Source organism: Sphaerodactylus townsendi, linkage group LG06 (assembly GCF_021028975.2).
Source record: "Sphaerodactylus townsendi isolate TG3544 linkage group LG06, MPM_Stown_v2.3, whole genome shotgun sequence".
NCBI lineage: Eukaryota > Metazoa > Chordata > Lepidosauria > Squamata > Sphaerodactylidae > Sphaerodactylus > Sphaerodactylus townsendi.
The window spans coordinates 87,596,986-87,616,182 of record NC_059430.1 but is presented as its reverse complement, the minus strand read 5'-3'; the positions used below and the strand labels follow the sequence as shown (position 1 = coordinate 87,616,182).

The 19,197-nt window shown below is 40.4% G+C and overlaps 2 protein-coding genes across 4 annotated transcripts in view; one reads left to right on the top strand and one right to left on the bottom strand.

Annotated features, from left to right (window-relative positions):
- FAM185A (family with sequence similarity 185 member A) overlaps positions 1-12,606 on the top strand; it is a 45,160-nt gene extending 32,554 nt beyond the window's left edge. The window contains exons 6-9 of one of the 2 annotated variants that reach the window (XR_007244831.1): positions 343-441; positions 1,137-1,271; positions 10,762-10,999; positions 11,076-12,380. Coding sequence is in view for 1 of the 2 variants with exons in the window: in XM_048500549.1 (XP_048356506.1) it covers positions 343-441; positions 1,137-1,271; positions 10,762-10,880 (353 nt within the window). In the remaining variant the exon portion in view is untranslated. Of the gene's footprint in view, positions 1-342; positions 442-1,136; positions 1,272-10,761 lie in introns of both variants that reach the window. The other variant, XM_048500549.1, reaches the window with a different exon arrangement.
- The window catches only part of FBXL13 (F-box and leucine rich repeat protein 13), an 89,306-nt gene continuing 82,260 nt past the window's right edge, over positions 12,152-19,197 (bottom strand). Inside the window, exons 18-21 of one of the 2 annotated variants that reach the window (XM_048500546.1) lie at positions 18,250-18,333; positions 15,704-15,838; positions 14,001-14,164; positions 12,152-12,579 (exon numbers count right to left, since the gene is read on the bottom strand). In XM_048500546.1, the coding sequence (XP_048356503.1) occupies positions 12,390-12,579; positions 14,001-14,164; positions 15,704-15,838; positions 18,250-18,333 (573 nt within the window). In that variant the 3' untranslated portion in view covers positions 12,152-12,389. The remainder of the gene's footprint in view (positions 12,580-14,000; positions 14,165-15,703; positions 15,839-18,249; positions 18,334-19,197) is intronic. The other variant, XM_048500547.1, reaches the window with a different exon arrangement.

Here is a 19,197-nt window from a genome sequence, read left to right as displayed (position 1 = left end):
TTTCCTCGAGAAAAAAGAATGAAGATGTCTGGAATATGATTATCACTGAATATTTAGAGAAGAATTATGTTACTCTCTGGAACAAACACATGTTCTCTATATCTACTTTTCCGTGAGTCTCAAGTTTTCCAGTGAAACTTAAATGCAAGGAAAACATTGTGTCCTCTTCCAGTTTATCAGAACAAAGGTTTCCGGGGCCTGTCTTTCTCAGAAACAAACATTTTGAAACCCTCAAGGCGCAATGCCCTGCTCAGAATCAGTTAAAAAGAACCCCATGAAGTGTACCATTTAATTAGTCTCAATCTGCTCAAATCTAAATATCTTTTTCTTGGTGTTTTTCAGATTCTTCAGAAGGATTCCTGAAAGCTTCTACAGATCAAGGGGAAATTGATGTTTATACTATTAGTCAGGAGGGGGAAGTAGACCTAAAGGCTCAAAATGGTTAGTAAATAAGAGTCTTTTAAATAGAACCTACGAAATAAAAGACGTAACCAGATTATACACTGCTGCTCTCCTGCACAACAAGTCTCTCTCTCCACCATCCCCTCCTTGTTCCCTACTCTGTGAGGGAGGAACAGAGAGAGAGAACTGTGAGAGGGATAGAGGGAGAAAGAGATGGGTGGGGGGAAGCAAGCAGCAGTGGGGAAAGAGCTGGGAGAGAGAAGAGGGAAGGTTGTTATGGGGTACACAAGCAGCCCTCCAGTGCTCCACCAAGGCAAGTCTGCCTCCTCCCTCAGATGACAGCTGGATCTGCTGCTTTTGTTCATGTCTTGTGACTCTCAAACATATGAAGTTTATTCTATTCAGCTCTACGCTAAGCAAGTTTGGCCACCCCTGTTCTACAATATATTTTATTCTGTTTTCCCATCTGCAGGAACCTCCACTTTCCATATCATTCTTATATAGTAAGAGAGAACACAACCACTATATTGATTGGGCTGTTTTCAGATGTTCTGAGAATTGTGCAGCAACTATCATCATCCATGAAGTGAACCTAGGGTTCCCAGGTCTCTGCTGTCCATCCCGGCAGCCTTTGGGACCAGGGCACAAGTCCCCATGGTCATCTGGTTTGATAATGTGGCTCAAGCCATGCCTTATCTGTTGACACGAACCATTTCATTTTTATGTTATAACAGGCTCCATTACTATCAAGGTACCTGCCACACTTCAAGCTTATCTGCACTTATCTGGAAGCCAGATTGATGTGAGCCCCGAGGTCCAATTACAGGAGACTCAGAATGTCTCCAGAGGAGGCCATGTAACAGTTACTGGTAAGGTTTGCCTTCTACAGTCACCTAATAAACTTTGCCTTTACTAAAATTTCATTTTAAGTAATTAATAAATGTACTCAGATGGTAATTTTGTCACTTTGAAGATGTTTCAAGTGCTGTCCTAGTGTTTTCAGAATGGCACCCAGTGTGCCGATTACCGCTGGGATGACCTCAACTGGTTTGTGCCTTAGACGCTGAAGCTCAATTTTCAAATCATGGTATCTAGCAATCTTCTCGTGTTCTTTTTCAATGACTCTGCTGTCACCAGGTACTTCTATGTTGATGATGGTCACTTTCTTATCCTCTATCACAGTGATGTCTGGTGTATTGTGTTTCAACACTTTGTCCTTCTCATTTTCCATTACTTTCTCTGGACAATGTTCCAACCAGTTCTTAGCTGTTCTTATGTTGTAATTCTTGCATACATTTCAGTGGATCATCTTGGACACTGAGTTGTGTCTCTGTTTGTACTCAGTCTGGGCAATCTTTTTGCAGCAGCTGAGGACATGATCTACAGTTCCGTCAGCTTCTTTACACAATCTGCATTTTCGATTCTGGCCTTGATCAAATTTGTTCTAATGGCTTGCTCTTGAACGGCTAAAATCAGGGATTCAGTTTCTTTTTTCAAAGTTCCAGTTGTTAACAACAGCCAGGTATTTTCACTGTCCACCTGGGCTGCAGTGGAAAGGGGAGACAAGAAAGTGCCTTCCATTAGTGGAAATTGTACTCAGGATCCAGTACTTAGTGAAGAGAGAACCCTGGGTAGCCTGGTGGGAGGGACGGATTCATGTCTTGGTTGGCAGGACATGACACTGTTTGTGAGCTCTCAAGTGGAAACAGATCAACCATACATTTGCAATAGCTCTGAGCAATCAGGGATAGTAATTATTAAGAAGTGTAAAATGTGCACAATCAAGCTGCATAAAACATTAAACCGGTTTTGGGGAAAAAAGGTCTTGCTTGTTCATTGAAAATTCCCATGACACAAAGGGATGCTAATAGTAGCTATTTCAGGCTTCTACATTACTTCACAGCTGATCAGAAAATGGCTAAAACAACACATCTCTTAGGAATTATAACATTTCATACTGGTAAAAAAAAAAATCTCTGCTAGGAAATGGGAATGAATAGATTAAGCTCTAGTTTAGATAGGGTTGCCAATTCTAGATTGAGAAATACCTGGGAATTTTGGGGTGGTATTTGGGGAGGGTATGGACAGGGAGCTCAGCAAGGATGTGACATGGACTCCACCCTCCAAAGTAGCCATTTTCTTCAGGAGAACGGATCTGTTTAGTCTGGAGGTCAGTTGTAATTCTAAGAAAACTCTGGACCCCTCCCTACCTGGAGATTGGCAGCCCAACTTTACAGTTGCTTTGTGACTGTTAGATGGCTATTTAAGCTGATGATGCCATTCGGCTATATTGTGGACTCTAAACCAAATGAGATCTGTGATTTCTTAAGAGGAGTTGCCAGTGTCCACACCTACTGACTTGGTTTCCACCAGTGAGAGGGAACTTTGAGATTCATTGTAAGATTTGGATGCAGCGTATGGGAACAAGCGTAGAGAAAGAAATCCCAGAGTAACACGTGCCCCATGGTTTTCAGTTTGATTTGGTGAATCTATTGATCTTGGCTAGGAAAAAATGGCACACTTTTGAGTGTGGCACACTGAGTTTAGTGGTACATGCTATAAATTTGGGCTATTTCAGATAGAATTGCCCATTTGAGGTTGGGAAATTCCTGGACATTTGAGGGGCAGAGGAGGGTTGCCAACTCCAAGTTGGGAAATACCTGGATATTTTGGGGGTGGAGCCTGAGGAAAGTGAGGTTTGGGGAGGGGAGGGACTTCAGTGGGATACAATGCCATAGAGTCCACCTTCCAAAGCAGCCATTTTTTCCCAGTAAATTGTCCTCTGTTGCCTGAAGATCAGTTGTATTTCCAGGAGATCTCAAGTCATTGCTTGGAGGTTGGCAATCCTGAGGCAGAGTTTGAGGAGAGGAGGGGGCTCAGCAGGGCTGTGAAGCCATGAAGTTCATCCTCAAAGCAACCATCTTCTCTAGGGAAACTGATCTGTGTAGTCTGGAGATCAGCTGCATTGCTGGGAGAACTCCAAGCCTTACATAAATGTTTGTTTGTTTGTTTTATTATTGGACTTTTCGACTGCCCATTCCCAAAAGGGCTTAGAGCAGCGTACAATCAAAAACATAGCAAAGTTACAATAAAAACATTCAATATATAAATTATTTAAAACCAGTCAGGTTGGCAGCCCTATGTAAACTTCATCGTGCAAGGGCACTATTTCACTGTTGGCAGTATGTCTGTGGTCTGTTATAGGGAAAGTACACTTAGGACAGAGTAAAGATTGGCTTATTGCTATAAACATCAGTTTTGCAAGGAGTACAATTGCAATAAAAATAAAAGTAGAAATACTATTTGAAAGCCTTTCAACAAAGATTCAGCATCCCTAAGACAAAATTTCTTTGGTGCAGTAATTTCTCCAAAATGTTGCTATTACTTGCCTCTTGCTTTCAGCCGCGGAAGTCAAATAACACATTCCTGTACAACTGCGTGATTTTTTAAATAGTCAAACATGTTGGTTTGTGTCATTATGGCCATGTGTCACATTACGGTTCTAGAATCAGGGTTCTTTGTTCTTATAAGCAAGTACTGGCTCAGATTCTGCCCACTAGGAGGGTTTTTGCAAGCTGTGCACTTCCTGTATTCTCATACTCATATAGGATTTCTGCTGAAGTTGTTCTGAAACATAAGTATATAGCATGTCTCTATTATACAAACTCAGAGAAGAAATATTTAGATGGATTCAGTATTAGAGAAGTAATCCTTCTCTCTGTGGCCCTTTCCGCACGGGCCAAATACAGCGCCCTGGGGTCGGCAAAAACGCCGTCCCCAGGGAGCCGTTTGCACAGGCGGCGCTGCTGAAACGCAGCAGCGCTTACCTGGCTCCCCTCCACCTCCCCCAGAGCGGCGTCAGGCCGCCTCCAAAAACCTCCCTCCTGGAGGGAGGTTTTTGGAAAACAGCGTGTTCCCGCCGGCGCAGTGCGAACGGCACCGCCGGGAACACGCTGTTTTCCCCGTCCCCCCCCCCACTCACCTCGTCGTCCTGCGTCGCTCTACTGGACTGCTGAGACCCTCCCTCGCTGTCCTCCGACCCCTGGAGGTCGGAGGGCAGCGTGGGCGGGTCTTAGGAGTCAAGCAGAGCAACGCAGGACGACGAGGTGAGTGGGGAGGGACGGGGAAGAGGTGGCTCCGTGTGGAGCCGCCTCTCCCGCGCCGGCCTCTGCGGGGGCCTCTCGCACGCTCCCGTGTGAACGGCCCCAACCCCTCCACCGGCAGAATTCCTGCCGGTGCAGGGGCACCCTTTCTGCAGTGCAGAAAGGGCCTGTGTTAGATTGAGCTAAGAAAGAATATAAAGAAATAGTATTTTATTTATTGGCATTGACAAGAAAGTCAATTGCCAAGCATAGGTAACAAACTCCACCCCCACTCCTAAATTCACAGGATATGGCTGACCTAATAAAGATGACACATATGATTAGACAATGGGAGAGAGTTTTACAGCAATTAGGAATACAACCAAATTTTGTTGTGGTCTGGTTTAATGCAGCTGTTTTTCATATAAATATTTTTACCTAATAGAATTTTTTAGAAGAGGCACATACTATTGTAAAGGCAGTTCTGAAGCAGTTGATTCTAATAGCTCTCTCCCCCAGTCCTTTGACTTCCACACACAAATGTTATATTGTCCAGTGTAGCAGGATCAAAGCTTCTGGAGGATTTGAAATCTCCATTTTTATTTTGCATTTCCATCTTCAAAATGAAAGATCAGGAAATGAGCTCTTCGCTTTTGGCATTTCCAGCATGGCCTGCGACTCAGCACAAGATGTGGTATCTTGATCTCTTTAGGTCAGTTGGAAAGAATGTCCTTGTTAAGTGAATCCCTGAGAGAGCAACTTGACCTTCTCTTCTTTATAAGGATTGGGGAAGGGGGAAACAGCTAAGTATTCAGTTGCTTTCATATCAGCAAGGAGAACAAAGTGGTAAAACTTTTGTTTTGGAAAATGAAGTCATTAAACATGAAATGAAACCACCAGCAGCAGAGGGCCCCTTTGCTGATTTAGCAGCAAGACTTCCCAAAACCAGGTAGAAGAAGAAGAAGAAATTAAACAAGCATGCTGCATTCTGTCTCCTGGAGGAGCTAGGGCACAGGTACTATATGACAGGTATTCCACAAATGAATCTGGAAACTGGCTATGCAGTTTACATGCTTGGCCACTTTTTAAAAAAATAAGCAGAAAAAGAAAAGGAGGAACCATTTTATGGGGTCTTGTAAAACTTGAATGTTGTAGTAATTGCAAATGAAAAGAAACAGATTCCTCCATTTTATATTTTGCATCTTGATCTTAAGGTCTGGTGAGTCTGCCTAGTTGGATCAGAATCCAGCTAACATTCATATATCATGTATATAGTAACACCAGTTGTATGAGGAAATGACACATTTTCATTTATTTTGTTTTTAATGTATTTTCATTTAATTTTATTTAATATCCCTCCATCCCTAGCCAAAAGAGCGGTCTCAGGATGGCTACATATTTTAAGCCATCATATCATTACATGTAAAAAAAATTGATTAAAATCTTCAGTATAGAAATTTTACAGATGGTGATTTATCCATACCATACCCACAAGTTGGTCCTACTCTCACCACAATTCTAGATCTTACAGATGATCTTACAATTCTAGATCTTACAGGTTCCATTCTAGAGTGAGCACATCCGACCATCTGTGACCTTAACAAAATCCATATTTATCTATTGTTACATGTTGTACAAGTATCTGGAAAGAACGGTTCAAAATGCAGCAACAAGAGTACTAACAGGGACCCAACATAGGGCGCACATAACCCTCCAGAATTATTTCAACTCCACAGTTTTTTGTTGGGTGTGCATGTGTAAAGTGCTGTCAAGTCGCAGTCAACTTATGGTGATTCCATAAAGGGCTTTCAAGGCAAGTGAGAAGCAGAGGTGGTTGGCCACTTCTTTTCTCTCCAGAGTCTTCCTTAGTAATCCCCCATCTGAGTACTGACCCTGCTTAGCTTTTCAGATCTGATGAGGTCAGGTTATTCTATGCCTCTTTCCCTCCCTTGTAGCTGGGGAGGTGTATTTATTTATAAGGCAGGAACATGAAGTATAAATAAAATCAGTCTGGCACTACTGAAACCAAGGATGGCAGAAAAGTTAGTGAAAAGTGACAACTTCATGCTTAGACCAGAGCACAGATGACTAATAGGAGTTCAGAACATTAACTGGGATGTAATTTTGCTTCTGGCAGCCATTGGAAGTGCCAGTTACATATTCATTTTTATTACATACTCACCACATTAAATAACATTGCATCCCACATTAGGTATTTAATGTACAGCATGTATGGTGTACACATGCATACTCAGGAAATGATCCTTGATAGCTTGCACGCAGCTCCATGGAAAAATAAGCATGGGGCTCATTGAAGACATGATGCTCCCTCCTGTGCTCAGTGTATACCTCACTGTATCAAGGCTACTGTTGGGAATGGGAGAGTTGTGAACACTGGTCCATCTTTGTTCAAATTCATAATTCCTCTTTATAGCATCTGAAGAAGTGAGCTCTGACTCATGAAAGCTCCTGCAGAAATAAATGGGGTTCATCTTTAATGTGCCACTGATCTTCTGTTCTATTTTCATCCAGTCCCGCACCTTACCCAGTTGCAATTTAATCCAGCTCTGAGGGCTGAACCAGAGGTGTGCAGGAGGTTCCAGGTCTGCAACTCCCAGGGGTTTTAAAAACTCAATAGTCAGGCCTGAATGAGCCCACAACACAGTTATCCCTTCCACATCACTGGGAATGGGGTGCTGTGCCCCCCACCATGATCTGCAAATCCAGGTAAAACATTTTGGGTCACCCTTTGTACCAGAGAATAAGTCTGATTTTTTTCTTTGCCTTTTATTTTAACTTGAAAAAAGTTGTGTACATTTATGGTATAAAAAAATGTATTGATATTATACAATACTATACATATATTTTATGCATTTCTGAGTTTCTAAACTTTTTCTGTGTCATCTGCTGGTTTTCACGTCATCTGTGGCTTCTGCAAAAGTTCCAAAAAATTCACATTAAATTTCTTACGCCGACCCGCAATATATCAAAATCGTGATGTGGAAGGGATGACTACTTTTAAAAAATGGAACTCCCTCACATATCTGGTTTGATCCTGAGGGCACCACAGAAAGTGTGGCGTTACTAATTTAAGAAAAAATGGAATTCATCACATGTGAGCAAAGCAGAACATTGAATTTGCCAAGCATTTCAGTTTGTACTGGAACTCCTTTCCCCACCCCCACTCCTTGACTGAATGCTTGGAATGATTTTGAAGAACATGTTTATTTTTTAAAATGGAATCCATGGCAAAGTGACCTCTAGTATCTTAGATGTAGGTGATAAATAGCTGTAGCTGAAGTGTGATTCCTTAGAAGGCCTCTGTGAATGAGACACTTTTTAGCTTACCGCGGGCTTTGTCTTTTTATGGAGAGAGTTGGGTCCCAAGTGCATAAAACTGTGCTGGGTTTTAAATAGGAAACAGACTTTCGGGTGAAAAAGAAATATTCTGACACAAGTTTAGCCTGTCTTTAGTGCATCATGAGTCATGTAACAGTGAAACTAACTCTGTACCTACAGGGACAAAATATTTCCTTTGTTTCACATTCCATGACAACGCTGTGCGCCATTGAACATTCTGTAGATGAATCAAGTGGTTGGGGGCATTTTACCTGCATGTGAAATGCTAGTCTGATCTCATTCAAGGATAGTCCATTATCAAATAGTTCCCACTCTGGGGATGGGAGTAATTTCAACAGGAAACTCTTAGGCAGACAAAAATATGCCTCAGTCAAGGACTTCCCCCCATAAATCGTTTTAGTTCAAGCTGTGACACTAAGGTCCCTTCTGCACATGCAGAATAATGCACTTTCAATCCACTTTTACCATTGTTTGCAAGTGTTCCGTACAGCTTCAAAGTGCATTGAAAGTGGTTTGAAAGTGCATTATTCTGCATGTGCGGAAGGGGCCTAAGGGAGCAATCGAAACTTGTCTACTCTGCGATGTCTCATTTTATTCAATGGGGCTTATTCCCAGGAAAGCATTTGTAGTATTGAAGCCTAACAGGGCATTCCTAAACAGACCTACACCCTCCTAAATCCTTTGAAGTCATCAGGTTTAGAAGGATGTTAACCCTGCATAGAATTGCACTATAAACGATATATGTCATGCCTATAACTTTCCAGTTTATTTGTATTTCATTTCACAAAGAACTTGCCTGAGTCCCATTTGAACTAATTTATTCAATATGATTCCTTTTTGCTTTGCCTCTGTGTTTTAAAGCCAGATGCTGAAAATAGATTTGGAGGAGGGGAGGATGACTGCAAATAAGATTGAGAACATAAGAATGAAAATTTTTGGATTCTAGACTGTGTAATATGGCTTGAATTTTTATTTCAGGAAACAGATGTTTAGAGTTGTTGTTTTAAACTAATTTTGTATTGCTTGTGTGGTTTTTGAAAAAAAAACTGACTGAAAAGGTTTGTTGCAAGTCAAAACTTGCAGTTATAGGCATAACATAACCCTTTCTACAACTGAAAGGATGTACGTTTAATTAATAAATGGTAACTGTTCCCGTTAATACAGATTGATTAAAGCTGTGCCACACATCTGTGTGGTTCAGAGCTTGCCAAACTAGACATGATCTGGGGAGAACTGTTTTCAGATTTCTGTACATGCAGAGAAGGGCTTTGAAGAATCATTTTTCTCCTAAGTGACACTTAGTGAAACCAAGTGAAACTAATAATTAGTCCACTAAGTGGACTCATAATACCTTCTTCAAATGGCTGTAATGTGAATGAGGGTAAAGATATTTCAAGTAGAAATAGTCTCTGTGTGTGTAGGTGTATTTCCATTAGAGGAAGGATTTTTTTCTTCTGTGGATAAGGCTGTCGCGTATCCATTTTTTCACCTGGGAAATAGTAGTGGACTCAAAACAGGCATGTCACATATCAGTGATTGTGGTTTAGTGACCTTTGGGTGCTTTCAAAAGATTTGACTTGCTTGGAGTTAACTACAAACAAAAACTACTTACAGGTTGGATCTATCGGGCCAGTCTGATGCAGGGATATACATCTTCTCCCAATAAAAAGTTCACTGAATCAGGAAAAATGCTGTGGAATTGTAGAAAAGTCTCTGCCCGCTCTCCTTTGGTTGTTTCGAGGATGCTGACTGTGAAGATAGGAAGAAGTGCTTGATGTTTTTGAAAGAGCCTGGGCCTGTCTTTGTTGTATACATTCTTCTGCTGGGATCAGAGTTCAAACTATAAATATAGAAGAAAATACAGAAGTGGTTTCTTTTGATTTATCATATGTTAGTCTACTAGTTGATGTAATAAATAGATTTAATATTCACAGACTGAACATGGGATTCAGAACCCCAAACAAATATAATTTCAGCATGAACCTTTCTTTTTGTAAGCAATCTCTGTGTAGTCTCCAGATTCAGGCAACATTTTTAATATTATGATACTACATATTAAATAGTAAAATATTCATGTAAGTGGCTAGAGAGAGCATCTGGGAGGCTGCAGAGGCAGCAGCCTTTCCATACTCAAAATCTACTTTTGCACAGAACTTCATCTCTTCAAAAAGAGGAGAGACTTGATCCAAACAAATATTTAAAGTTGCTTTCGGAGTGTAATTGGGAGCAGCAGGAATGAATGGAACCATCCCCTTCTGCTTGATTTACCATTCTATGTCCATTCCTCTGACACTGTTTTGTTGCCTTCACCAACACTCGTCTAGAGGGGAAAAGCAGTTGAGGGGCAATTTGGAGCAGGAAATTGTTGGCAGGCGAACTCCCCGTGCCATTCTTCATTGTCCTGTCCTGAAGCTGCTTTTGATTTTAGAAGGCGAAGTTGCACAAATCTCTCTATAATGTGTAGTTTTGGTGCTCTATGTGGCCATTGGCAAGAAAGTGGCTCTAAGACAGCTGCAGCTGTTATCCGGCTGTTATTCAACCAACATGAATTGCTTGAATCTAAAGCTAAGAATGGTGGTCCACTGTATTCTGAGATCTTGCTTTCTGTTTCTACAAAGGAGTGGATCAGGCTAAGCTCATTTTCTAATCACGGATTATTGACAGAATTGTTTAAAACTTAACATGATATTGAAACATATTTATCTTCGCCAAATTTATTTTGCTGACACTCAGTAGAGGGTGAGTCATGGTGTGATGTCAAGGAGGAAACCACAGAAAGCAACACATAATCCTTTAAAAAGCATCCTGATTTCTTCCAGTAATATCACCTTAGAGAATATTTTCATAAAGGGCGGGGAAAAGGCCCCTTATTGACAATGTGATTGGTTAATGGAATGTATGTGTTTTGATTTTTCAGGTCATCTGAATCGAAGGCAGGAAAAAGAAAAATATATTAAAGCAGAGACACAAAATGGCAGAGTTGATCTCAAAAGCCAAACCTGGTTCCAGTCTGTAAAGCTGAACGCTCCATCTTAAAGGTTATTGATCTATTTGAATCACAGAACCATAAATAAAGATCACATTAACTGTAAAGATTACAGTTATGTTGGTGCTGCCTTGGAGTGAATGTATAGACTCTTATCGAATTTCTGTATGTCAGATGGCTGTTCTTAATTTACCCTCTTTTGTGTTAATGTTTCTGGGGTCTCCTTCCGTGACTCCAAACGATAGCATATATCAGGAATTATGATAAAGAGTTTTTTCTAATTTGTTCTTAACTATTTCAAGTCACCTTTAATTGACCTGTGTTAAAATACAAAATATTATTAGAAGTTTTCCTTTTTTACTTTTCCGCTAGCGTACAATGTTGAGAATTTCCCTTGGTTACAAACTGAAGAAGAAAGGGGAAGTTTTCATATATAGCCCCATGACAACAACTGATCATGTTATGAACACTTACTTGTGTGAATTAATCTGAAGGCAAGAATTTAGTTCTGTCTTACAGACAGTTGATCTATGGCTTTAACATCATTGCATGGCTGATTCCTTTGGAGATTGTACCACTTCAGATTATAGGGGCAGAAAGACCCGAGTTCTTCCCTGCTTAAAAATTTGCCACCTGAGGAAATTAGTTGTCAAAGAGTGAGGTCTGATCTAGATTTTTTTCTTCCTCGTACATTGTCTAAATACAGAAAGTTTTTTACAATGTGGAAAATAGCTTTTTAGAAAAAGATTATTTGCCAGCAGTATGAAGTAGTAGTGGCCTGCAAGACAAGCACTGAACCTGTAGCTAGGAGACATAGAATCATAAAGTTGAAATGAGCCACGGTATAATCAAGGCTAGTTTATGCCTGACAGGAACTCCTCTGTCTTAGAAATTCACCTATATAATATAGATTACTTTTGGGAGCAGGATGGCTTGGCATACAAGCAGTTACCTCATTGTATCACCGAAGACCGTCACGGCTGGAATCAGTTGGCTGTTGTGAGCTTTCTGGGCTGTGCAGCTGTGGTCTGGCAGTTTTTGCTCCTAATGTTTCCCCCGCATCTATGGCTGGCATCTTCAGAGGCACATCCCAGTAAGTTGTGTTTCTGTGCCACAGACAGAAACACATCTCACCCTGACATGCCTTCACAGCCTCCACGGAAAAACGCACAACAGCCAATTACCTCATTGCAAGACAAACGTTATTTATGAAACACATTTTGTCTCATTCGAGACTGGTTCTTTGGATGCAGGAGCACCAGGGGGGATTCTGAACACACGACATGATATGTTTTCAGAATGATATAATAAAAATCTCAGGTTCATTTTCTAACAATTTTATTGCAATGAAATACAGATAAGCTTTTGCTATAGGCAAATGGTGTTCAGTGCTGGTAGACAAAATATATTCTTTGTAAACAGGTCGTTCTTGTAGCATCTACTGAAGGCATCAATTTTACTTCATGCAATTACAATAGACTGTAAAAATAATAATGAATACATTTCTAAAACTTCTTTATAATATGTTGTAATAAAACAAACAAAAATAATTGGTGGTTTTAGTCTTCATTTTTTAGGTTCTTCAAGTTCTGAGCTATCTGATGTAATGTTGAGACTTCTTTCACGTGCCAACTTTTTTTCTGTTTTCTTGGAGTGAATACCTGACTATCATAACTAAACCACTGTGGGGGGTCGTCATTATTGTATTCATATTTCTGGAGTCTTGATGTAAACTTGGAAACTGCTTGCCTGAAATAAAAACAAAAAGTAAGCCAATCTGATGATGTGATATTTTGTACAAGGGGACTGAAATATCAAATATATATAGAAAAAAACTAAAACTAGCTATTGTTTGTGATCTGCCTGTGTGCACTCATCACCCACCACTATTGTGGAATGGAATATTTATGAAAACTTAAGTTTTATTAGAAGCAAGCATTTTGTGTGTTTGTGGGGGGGGGGGGGAGCTATATTTTAAGAGAAACTGTTGCCCTGGGCATAAGGTCAAAGAAGTATGTGTCCATTGGGCAGTCACGGGCTGGTTGCCCATCGGGCAGTCAAGAGATGTGAACAAGGAACAGGGCAGAAAAGACATAACAAGGCCAGAGGCAGGGAGGAAATATATCATGCAGATAAAAATGAAGTCAAGGGAAGGATTGGTGATACAGGTAGAGGTAATGGCTGAGGCCAAAAAAAAGAAAGAGGGAGAACATTTCTTAGGATGTCACAAGGGCAGAGAATGTATGTTGCACACCAGAAATGAGGATGAGAGGCAGTAGTGCTGAGCAGAGTCGTGAAGGGTTTGTGTAGATGGAGAGCAGAAGGGGTAGCTAATGAATGGGATCTGCATTGTCCGCAGGAATGACAGGAATGAATACAAGACTATAAGAAAAGCCTTGCAGGATCAGAACAGTGGTTCTAGTCAAGCATCTTATTTCACACACTGGCTAACCAGTTTCTCTGGAGGGCCAACAACAGGGCATAGAGCAGTGGTGGTGAACCTTTGGCACTCCAGATGTTACAACTACAATTCCCATTGGCCATGCTGGCAGGGGCTGATGGGAATTGTAGTCCATAACATCTGGAGTGCCAAAGGTTCACCACCACGGGCATAGAGACTAGGGCCTATGCCTGATATTGGCACCTGGCACTGGTGTTCGAGGTTTACTGGCTCTGAATGTGAAGGTTTCCTTTAGTCACCATGGTGAGCCACTGATAGACTTGTGGACAAAGTAATATAGAGACTACAATGGAGCTGCCCAAGAAATAGTGTGTGAGTGTTAAACAAACCTTATGTATGAAGTTCTCTAGTGTAATGTAATTTGGGGGTATATTTTCAAAAAGTTTTGTAGTTTCCATTGGGATCCCTGTGTAATTCCAAATACCAGCAGAAGGGGCAAACAGGGGAAGCTGGTTGCCCCCATGTTCTACTTGGGGGATTCTTGGAAGCATCCAGGATGCCATGGGCGAAGATCCCCATTCACTAAAACTGCCTCTACTTGATATTTCAGCTAAGAATATTTTTTGCATGTCAACTGTTTTCTTCTTTAACTGGTTCATGTTGAGAATCTTTGAAAATGTCAGCCATAATGCTTTATTATGATATGACATCGACTTTTTTCACCAGTTTATATGATCTTTTTTAAGGGGCTTATAAAGGAACATCTTACCTGGTAACATTTGGGCAGTACAGCATTTTAAGAATTCGGAGCTGCAAGCAACCTTTCCACAGGCACTTCAGTGATTTGTCAGTAACATTAGTGCAGCCTGAGATATCCAAGTAGTGAAGGTAAGCGCACATTGCTCCCAAGTACTGCACACCTGTATCAGTTACCTGAATATCAAGCAATACTCACTGAAAAGATTATAAGAGATTGCTGAACTATGAAGCATAAAAAAGTGATACTTCAAAAGTTTGGTTCATAGAATTCATAGAGAGAGTATAAAACTGAATTTCTTTAAATAATGGAGTTATTTTGATGCAAATTAATTCTAATCTGTGCAGTGTCAGATACATTTGCTGCCTCTTAATACAAGGAAAAATGTCACAGTATGCCTGACAATGCAATTAGTCCAGTGTTACCTTCTGGGAAAACACAGTCCAACCATATTCTCAAAGCAGGCTGAGATCTGTGCTTAATGAAGTCTTTATATAAGGCTGCTATGATATTGGTCCATAAGGATATTACTATGTTGCTTTGTAAACAATTAGTTCTAGATCATTTTAGACCACTTTAAACAGTTCCAACATTTTCCATCTGGTGACAAAGTTTTATCCAAGAATTATGTGGTGAGCAAGAAATTTTGGTTTATAATGCAGGTTGATAACTGTGACCACAGATGAAGAAGTGGTTGAGATACAGGTATGGGAAAAGTTATCTCTTTCCAGATCATTATATTTAGCTTTTTTGTTTCTATTCCTATTAGTTTGAAAATGTTACCAATTTTAAAAAGTGCCAGGTGTTTCAAGGGCTCCATATCAATAGTTTTCATTTTGGTATAAATTTTTGCAAGATCTGGAAAAAACTTGATTTTTAATGGGAAAATAATGTGAGGAAGAAAATTAAAAATCCCTTCTTCACACTAGACTGTACATCTACATGCAGTGTGTAATGCCGTCAGATTCCCCGTTCAGATGATAAATCACTTGATTGGTTCAAGGCTTTCATTGCAAGACATGGCAGGAACATAGAGAGTTCTGGCAAAAACCATGCCAAACTCTTGATAATATGAATGTAAGATCCCCACCCCCACATGAGCAGACAGTTCGCATTGTCCAGCCTGGAGTCTCTTTCCAGCCACAGAACTTCAAGGCCACAGCTAGAAGTGATAATATTGCACCTGCAAAAGCTGCACCCAACGGCACCATCATAATAAATGCCAAACATGGTCATAACTTACAATGAAGTCAATACAGGTCTACAGGCAAAATCAACAACTGCCTGTATATCTTGGCCCCCACAATATATATAGTCCATGGTTCCTTTGCCTTTTTAAAAGCATCTTTCTGGGACCCCTCCTGACCTCCTCAGGCAGGTCATATGAGGAAGTCAAGAGGGGTCCCAGAAGGATGCTTTTAAAAAGGCAAAGGGACCATGGACTATACCAGAGTGTACAGTACAGCTATCCATTGCTGTATGAACTATCCTACTATGTAATTTGTGTATTGTATACTGTGTCATGTTAGTACTTATGCTTTGTTTCAATTTTGTCTCAGTTTTCTGCTTGGTTTCAGATTTTTATGAACCCAGTCCAATTACATTGCTTATTGGATGTCTTGTTGATCACACTGTTGACTTACACTGTGTAATCCTCCTCGAGTCTCGGTGAGAAAGGCAGTCTATAAATAACATAAATAAATAAAATTACATACCTTGGAGCAACCAACCATACTGAGGGAGGTAAGTTTGTGGCAGTTGAATGACAAATGTTTTATTGACTGATTGGACAACTGCTGGCAAAAAGATAAATCCATGTAGTCTAGATTTTTGGCATCTATGCAGAATCTCTAGAACGCAAGTAACAAAATCCAAATAAATCTTAAATGATTTACCCAAGGCAGTTTAGATTTATTAAGTTTTATAATATGTATTGAAAATAATCAATCCGTCTTCCGCCAACAGTGGGAAATGTATTTTTCTCATATTTAAATAGATACAAATATCATTATTGGTAGAATTACTATAGCTGCAAGCTAAGACACACATATGTTCCATCTTATTTATTTATTTATCTATTCATTCATTCATTCATTTATTTATAGGCTGCCCTTTTCCTTAAAGGCTCAGGGTGACTTCCAACATAAAAGCAACACCTTTTTTACATGTTGGTCTTTTCGGGTCAAGCATACATTACCTTCAGTCCAGATTTTCAATTGTGCACATGTTTCCCCTCTTCAGAACTCACTATGCTGCAGATCAGAGAAGCTCCGTGGTTTCCAGGAGAAGGAAAAATGCAATTTTTCCCCTGCTTGTGCAGGGAAACCGAAGAAGAACAATATGCCTTTTGCTTCGTTTAGCTTTTCCACTCCTCCCTACCTTCCCCCATTCACGCAGGATCAGTTCCATTGGCATTTCTAGGGGGTTGCTAGGGCTCCTTTTAAAAATTTAAACACTTTTGATTGATCCCAGGAGCAATAGATTGAAGAATGGCCTTTTTTGAAAAAAAATCATAAATATGCAGCAAACAACTACCCAAACCTGAAGCATTTTCCTTAAGGAATAGTCAAAATCGCAGTTAGGCTTAGGGAAAGCAGCAGGGCACCTCCTCACATACAAATGAGGAAACATGGGGAGACCCCAGTGCAAAGCACACAGCTCTGCCAAAAACTGAAAGTGCAGAAAGGTCAAGATCTATCTTCATGTTATGAAGTTAGTAAGTCCTAACTTTAAATAAATGAAGCTGTGTAATTACTGTGTAAGAACATTTCTGTTTTTATAAATTCTGGATACATAATTTAACTAGGTACAGAGCTTGTTTTCTTGAATTCTAACAATGCAACAAAAATGTCTGAAGTAACTAAATAGAATTATCACTGGAGTTGTCACGTACATACATTTTACTAAGATGCATGATGGTTCGTCCCATCCAAAGAGAGGCAGTGCAGAGAGCAAAAAATGCAAATCCGCTCCCTGCTGCTGGGAAGCCCTCCATGGGGCTTATAGGACTTGAGTGGCATAAGTCTGAGGACCAGGGAGCTGCGTTCTTGGCCCTGAGCCCCAGATGGGAGCTAATGAATGTCGATTCTGCCCCCAGGAACACCCTGACCCCGCTCCCCACATTGGGACACCAGTGCAGACCCACAACAGCCCAGACTTCCAGGTGGGTGGCCACCGGAGTATCTACCTCCTCCACCCAGGGTAAGTGCCCCAGGGAAGGCAAATGTGCCAGAACAAGGTCACGTTCCCCCCTTAAGCCCCCTCTCTGTCCGCACCAGATGGGGCTGGAACTTATTCTGGAGCTTTTTACTAATTCATGAATCAGTAATTTTACTAATTCATAAATCAGTAGTTTTAAACATCCCACTTTAAGAAGTGCTGTATCATAACTTCTTCAGATTTCATTTTTTACATCAACTTGTTGAAAAAGAATGATAGACCAAAAACAACTTTATCAGCACTAGTGAATCCTAGTGAAAGATTTTTCAAGCCAAGTTCATGTGAAAAGGGGATACAAAACAGCAGTTTGGCCCTGTTTATTTGTATATCTGACAGTCTTTTTAGTTCTTATTTTCCTTCATTTATTAGCATTGTTGATTTTGTTGTATACATTAGGTTTTATAATCATATTTCCGATTAATGTTCATTTTTATACTGAACACTGAGAAACCAAAAAAGTTAAAAAATATTTTATTTCCTTCCTTTTTTATACTTTAAAATAAAATTGCAACTAGAATGGATATACTCAGCATTTAAGAGAGTCTTGGGCAGTTAGAGCACCAGTCTGAAAAGAGATCATTTATATTTGTGCATTTAATGTGACAAAAGGATAACATAAATCTAAGAAGCATATACACTTAAGCATCATCGAATGAGATTAATTTGTTTTCTTTACCATTATACAGCTAATATTGGACATTGCCAACAATCCTGCCTTCTACATGTATGGAAATGAGTGGGCGAAGCATCCTCCATAAGGTTCCAGCCCAGCATAAAAACATACATCACAGACATTTCACGTTTAGTTTGGCCCTAAATTTCTCAATATGAATCCAGTGACAAATCTGCAGTCGCTCATGCTATAGCACTGCTGAAGTTAAGCAGAAATTGAACTGATTCTCCTAGACAGCAGGCCTTAGCAAGCCCAAATGACAGCACAATAAAACATACTTCCAAAAAAGATTTCAACATGTGTTAACTATTAAGTTTAAGAATGAGACACATACAGAGGTGACTATAACAGCTATAGATTTTGTTTTACCTTTATTCCTGTATCAGAAATTGACCTGCATTCCGATACAATAATCTCCTTGATTTTGCCGTTTCTGCCAAGAGCATCCAAAGTCTGTAAACATTGTTGAGCAAAGTTTTTGTGGGTTAATTGGCACAATTGGCACCATAAAGTATCTATTATCTTATTATATAAAAGCCTAGCCATATTGACGATAACTCGCTTATTTCCCAGAAGGCCATGGGTGAAGGTCTGAAGAAGGAAAGGGTTGGAAGAGGCTGGGCAGTGCTTCTCACAGGATAGAGGGGTTGGCAACTGCACACACAAGAAGGCACCCAACCCCAGGTGGTTGGTGGGGAGAGGTGGAAGGCCTTGCCACACAACGATGGTTCCAGCTGAGGAGGTGAAAGTAGGGCTTTAGGGGGGAAAGCCTCATCATGCCTACCCAGACAAGCTACCAAGAATTGGGCTGGGGGGGGGGGAGAGAAAGAGAGTGCTGGGAAGGGGGCAGAAGAGAATTGGGATAGTGGGGCAAAAAAGAGAAGAAGAGATCTGGGGTAGCAGGGCAGAAAGAGAAGAGTAAAAAGGGGGTGGTAGGATGAAAGTGAAAGGTAGAGAAGAAGGGAAGAATAGAGGAAGAAAAAAGGTGGTGGTAATGTCCTCTCTTTGCAATTTTCTTGGGAGTTCCCACTTGCTAGAACCTGTTGTACTTTTTCACACAATGGGCTTTTCTGCTAGTTTGACATATTGTACTTATTGCCATTATACTATATGTTGTTTTTCATTTGAATTGTCCCTTAATGTTTAAAGTGTACATTCTTTTGTTGAAACAACACAGGCTCAATTTAGACCATATTTCCAGTGGCCATAAATGTGCCACAGGCCTGCACACTCCACATTCCCCTGTTCTCCCTTTTTGCAGATTTGCCCCTTCTTTCCACAGCCCCTTCTTTCCACTAGACTTTTCTGTGCTGTTCC